Genomic DNA, 5,006 nt, shown 5'->3' with positions numbered 1-5,006 from the left:
GCTCCTCCACCAAGGAACACTATCTTAGCCCCGCCCACCTGCCCACACCTGAAGTCAGAGTGTTGAGAATCCACCACAAAGGACCACTCGCGTACCATCAACAAAGTGGAGGGAAACTGAGGCCCAGGGACGGCGAAGGTCACAACCCAAGGTGACATAGGGACTTACTGAAGCCCCAGATCTTGAACCCAGGGCTCCTGACTCCTTGTCCAGTGCTCTGCACACTTTAGAGACAGCTGGTTGCAGCCTGAACCCTCAGGGAACCCTGGGAAAGACAGCAATCAGTCTGGCTGCATAAAGATCAGGCAGCGTCATGTTTCCCACAGAGGAAGTTGGGTCCATAAAACCTGTGTCTCAGAAGTGTGGTCTGAGGGTGGCACCAGCTCCCCAAGAGTGGGCCTCGAAAGTGCACAGAGGGCAAGTACCTTCTGCCACCCTCCCCTCCCCCATACGGTTTATAGGGGCAGGAGGAGTCCAGACCCGCATGATACTTTGGCTCAGGAGACCAGGAAAGCAAGTAGTTAGTGGGGATCCAAGAAGGGTCCTTTGAAAAGTCAGACTAAGAAAAAAAAAAAAAAATCGGTTCTGTATTCCGAGTTCCTGACCAGATGTGGGATGGGGCACCCGTGGAGGGCCCTAGCTGCACCGGCCTATCCCTGCCACCTCACCTCCCAGTGGGTCAGGTTTCCGGACCTCCGCGCTCAGATTCTGCAGCATAAATTTGCAGCCAGGACAGACAGCGGAGGCAGAGGTAGGGCTGGAGCGAGAACGGGAGTAGAGCCAAGGGCCCACGAGGATGTAGACCTGGCCCCCGTCGGTCCAGTATACCCCCCGAAGAAGCCGGACATCCTCGGAGGTGCGCGGATCCCAGACCCTACGTCGCACCATGCCGGCGCTTCCTGCTTGCCCTTGACGGCAGGAAAACCCTCCAACTGGGGACGCGGGCGCCCTTTAAATTCGAGGTTGCCCCTTCCCCTGGAGCCCTGGCTGCAGCCCCTGGGGTCCCAAGGACCCCCGGCAGGGCGGGGCGGGAGCGGCGGCGGGACCGTGCGCCCGCCGGCTAGCCCGGCCTGCACAGATCGGCGGCTCCGCTGGACTGAGCCGCTGTGGCTGCGCGCCGAGCCCCGCGCCCCCTGGCTCTGCGCCAGGCCGGCGGGCGTGCGCCCGGCGCGCGGCACTGCAGCGCAGGTCATATGAGCAGAAATGATGAGAAAAGCACTTTTTAATCTTTTCTCACTTGCTCTGCCCGCTCAAACAGTTGCAGGATGTCGATGACAGACTTGCTCCACGCAGAGGACATCAAGAAGGCAGTGGGGGCCTTTACCGGTGAGCAGCGCGCTCCCCTCCGCATCCCTCTCCCCTCATCCATCTCCCTGGCCCCTGCACCCCCGTGGGTCCCGCGGCTGGCCAGTCTTCCCCGGCGCTCCTATGCTCACGCCTTCCGCCGGGCGCTAGCGGAGCGTGGAGGAGGGTCCACGGCACTACCCAAACTTGGCCCCGGCGGGACCTGGCGCAGGCAGCGGGCTAGGAGGCCGGGCGCCCTGCCGGACAACCGAAACTCTCGGGAGCCAAAGGCTGGGTAACCGCGCTGCGAGGACTCAGGTCCCGGACCAAGGGCGAAGACCCGGGTGGAAAGCGGGACCTCTGGGTCCTTGTAAGCGCTCGGGGCTTTTTCAAGGCACTTGGAAGGGCCATAGGTGCGCGTGCTTCTTTCCCCGCGACCCCTTTCCGGAGAGAGCTCTTTTCCCCCAGCTACTCCTTGCTGATTTCCTGAATGTCCAAGCCCCTTCTCCGGGGCTCAGAGCCCACCCCGCTCAACGGATCTGCGAGGGAGAGAGATGACCTTCCCCGAGCTGGCGCTCTGCTCTGCTCAGCGCTGCGCGCAGAGCATCCTCCGCGCTTGCAACTTCAGCCTCCTCAGGCACCAAGAGAGGGGAACGGAGAGTCTCATGTCTCTGGGCTGCCCTGGACTTGAACGCTTAGCTGCTAAAGTTCCTCCTCCCTCCTATCCCCCAGATGGGGAAACTGAGGGAGGCAGAGGATTAGAAACTTGCCCAAGGTCACTTCGCAGGGCAGAAGGGGGGTGAGCACGGGGGTCACCTCGAGGTGGTGTCCCCATCCCCCTCCATCTAGTGTCTGAGGTGGACAGAGCAACTTTCCTCCCCTCCAGCCCAGGGAGGATACCTTGACTCTCCACAGGATTGCCCCTACACCACCCCACCACCCCAGGGAGGATACCTTGACTCTCCACAGGATTGCCCCTACACCACCCCACCACCCCCGACACACATGTTACTTGGTCTAAGGTCGTCTACTTTCCCAGGTTGTCCTTAAAAAAGAGCTCAGGGTACAGAATATTGAAGGGGGGCTCCCTTTCTTTCTGCTTGGCACTCCATCCCCTGGGCATGAAGCCTCCCTCCCAGAGCCCTGCGATAGCCCACCCACTTCTCCTTGACCGATCTTGTCCCTCTGAGAGGAAACCTAACTGGGAATTCTTGGGGAGACTTGCAGCATCCGCCCCCACCCCACCCCACCGGAATAGCTTTCTGCAGCAAAGCCAGGACTTCTGTGTCCTCCTCCTCCTCCTCCTACTATGTGACCTTGAGAGAAACTTGTCCTCTCCGTGTTGATTTTCTGGCCACACAATCCATGGCCAAGAAAAAGGTCGACCCTCCTCCCCAACAACAGACACACATCATAGTCACTCTTCCTCCAATTCCTGTGCCCACCCCCACTCAGCCACCACCCAAAAGTCTTCATGGAAACCTCTCTGCCTTCAAATGCTACCCCTACCCTTAGCTAAGGGTATAGTGGAAGGTGGAGGGAGGTGGGGAGCCAGGGAGATCTAGGTGCAAGCCCCTCTCTGCCGCCCCTGGCTGTGCGACCTTGGTCCAAGCCCCCTTGCCTGGTCTGGACTCCCTCAGCCCTGCCACGGAGGTGTACCTCCTCCATCCCCCAGGACTGGCCCAGCTGTAACACCCCCATTCTCCCACCTTTTCCAAGGACCCTTCTCTGTCCTCATTTTAACACCCTCCTCTCCATCTCCCAACAGCTGTCGACTCCTTTGACCACAAAAGGTTCTTCCAGATGGTTGGCCTGAAGAAAAAGAGCCCAGAAGATGTGAAGAAGATATTCCATATCCTGGATAAAGACAAGAGTGGCTTCATCGAGGAGGAGGAGCTGGGGTAAACTGAGGCCTGCAGGGACCGATTTTCTGTGGCTCTGGGGGAGGGAGCGGGGTGGGGGTTGGGACGCTTGCTTCCAAGTTCCTATCTGTCTGCCCTGCTCTCTGCACCCGTCACAGAAAAGAACCATCTGCTGTTGCTTCTGGAAGAATAAAATCCTCTGCAGAAAGTGCAACTAACTAGGTTAAATTATAGCCACTTAATATTGCTAATGGAATGATGCTACTTAATAATTTAATACAAACTGAGAGGCACTATTTCTCATTGCCTAACACCATAGCCAAGACAGAAAGCGCTCCCTTGGGTATTTCATTGATTTTCATTCCTCTAAAAGCCACTTTCTGCCATCCCACAGACCCCTGCCCTTCTGTACCAGGATGGTTAGAACAGTTCTGGGCATTTCATGGGGTACAGAACCAGCTTTGAGGGGTCAAGAGTCCTGGGAGCAAGGCAGAGAAGGTTATGACTAGAAAAAGGCAAAATGACATCAGCAAAAATCCTCCCACCATAACCCTCTCGGCCACCTGGCCCACGTCTGCCAATCCAGCTGTGCTTTATGTAACTCTCTGGCCAAGACTGCCTCGAATTTTGTCAGGGAAGAGAAGGGGGAGGGTGTGGAGAGGGGTCTTTCAAGTAGAGACTTCCCCAGCCATCCTGTCTCTCCCCTAAACCATCACACAAGGGTACCCTTTGTCTAGATCCTGCGCCTCTACCTTCCCATGCCCAATGCGTATATGCTCTCGCACGCACATGCAAAGTCTGACTTCTATTTATCCTCCAGGCATCCCTTAATCCAGGAAGCCTCCCCTGACTCTTCCCTCTCCCTCAGTGGGATGGATGCACCGTTCAAGCAACCGCTTTCCACTTCCCACCATTGCATCCATCACACTGTGTGGCCTCTCTTGGAATACTTGACTTCCTCCCTGTTTTTTTTTTTTCTTTTTTTTTTTTTAATTTTAAAATCTTTAATTCTTACATGCATTCCCAAACATGAACCCCCCTCCCACCTCCCTCTCCTCCCTGTTTTTTAACTTGGCTTCCAAAGACCAACTCTATGCCCCCATTTCTAGCATGGCCCTGGCCCAGAGAAGATACCCTGGTATTTGTTTTGTTGACTGAATAAATAAACAAATGCAGGTGCCCTAGCAGAAGTGAGGGCAACCCTTTGCTGAGGACAGCCTGTCCTTCTCTGCACACCCATCCGCGAAGCACGGCCATAGTGGGGCTACCTGGCCCAGCACAATGGCATGCATGTTCCCTGCTCATCCTCCTATTCAAGCCTTCTGCTTCCCCTGTGCAGATGCCAGCCCACCATCCACAAGGTGACCCTCACCTGATTCCCTCCCCCTTTTCTCCCTTTCCTCCTCCAGATTCATTCTGAAAGGCTTCTCCCCAGATGCCAGAGACCTGTCTGTTAAAGAAACCAAGATGCTGCTGGCTGCTGGAGACAAAGATGGAGATGGCAAGATTGGGGCTGATGGTGAGTACCCGTGACCTGGGCACATCATGGATCCTGGGATGTTTGGATGCCAAGAACTCAGAGCTGTGCCCCTCCATCATGAGAAGGGGGCGGGGGGGTCCCGCAGACCCCAAGTTCGAAGAAAAACAGCAATCCATGAGGTCTAAGAGCTCTGTCGTGTAAGCCAGGCAAAGAAAAAATTGGTATTTTTTCTAGATTTGAACAACCCCCAAGGAATAGATCCTTTTTCTCTCTCTCTCTGCTGTATAAGGAATCCAGAGAATTGGGGATATTTCTGAACTTTGTCTGCACTTCTGCTTGGGTTCTGGTCGCAGCTCTGCCCAAATGGGCTCTGTGACCTT

General features: G+C 56.0%; 1 protein-coding gene across 1 annotated transcript; it reads left to right on the top strand.

Annotated features, from left to right (window-relative positions):
* The first annotated feature begins 733 nt into the window (after positions 1-733).
* On the top strand, positions 734-4,679 carry PVALB (parvalbumin). Its single transcript, XM_052640603.1, has 4 exons — positions 734-856; positions 1,259-1,326; positions 3,053-3,185; positions 4,556-4,679. Exons 2-4 carry the CDS (start codon positions 1,266-1,268, stop codon positions 4,677-4,679), a joined length of 318 nt encoding a protein of 105 aa, XP_052496563.1. The 5' UTR covers positions 734-856; positions 1,259-1,265.
* The last annotated feature ends 327 nt before the right edge of the window (positions 4,680-5,006 follow it).

The sequence above is a fragment of the Budorcas taxicolor genome, chromosome 5, assembly GCF_023091745.1.
Source record: "Budorcas taxicolor isolate Tak-1 chromosome 5, Takin1.1, whole genome shotgun sequence".
NCBI classification, from domain to species: Eukaryota; Metazoa; Chordata; class Mammalia; order Artiodactyla; family Bovidae; genus Budorcas; species Budorcas taxicolor.
This window is presented reverse-complemented; position numbering and strand designations above follow the sequence as displayed.

Bases quoted from the DNA above. Each gene is read 5' to 3' on its own strand.
- PVALB (XM_052640603.1), top strand. From the start codon at position 1,266: ATGTCGATGACAGACTTGCTCCACGCAGAGGACATCAAGAAGGCAGTG. The intron at 1,327-3,052 runs GTGAGCAGCGCG...ATCTCCCAACAG, and splicing joins GGCAGTGGGGGCCTTTACCG to CTGTCGACTCCTTTGACCAC. The intron at 3,186-4,555 runs GTAAACTGAGGC...TTCCTCCTCCAG, and splicing joins ATCGAGGAGGAGGAGCTGGG to ATTCATTCTGAAAGGCTTCT.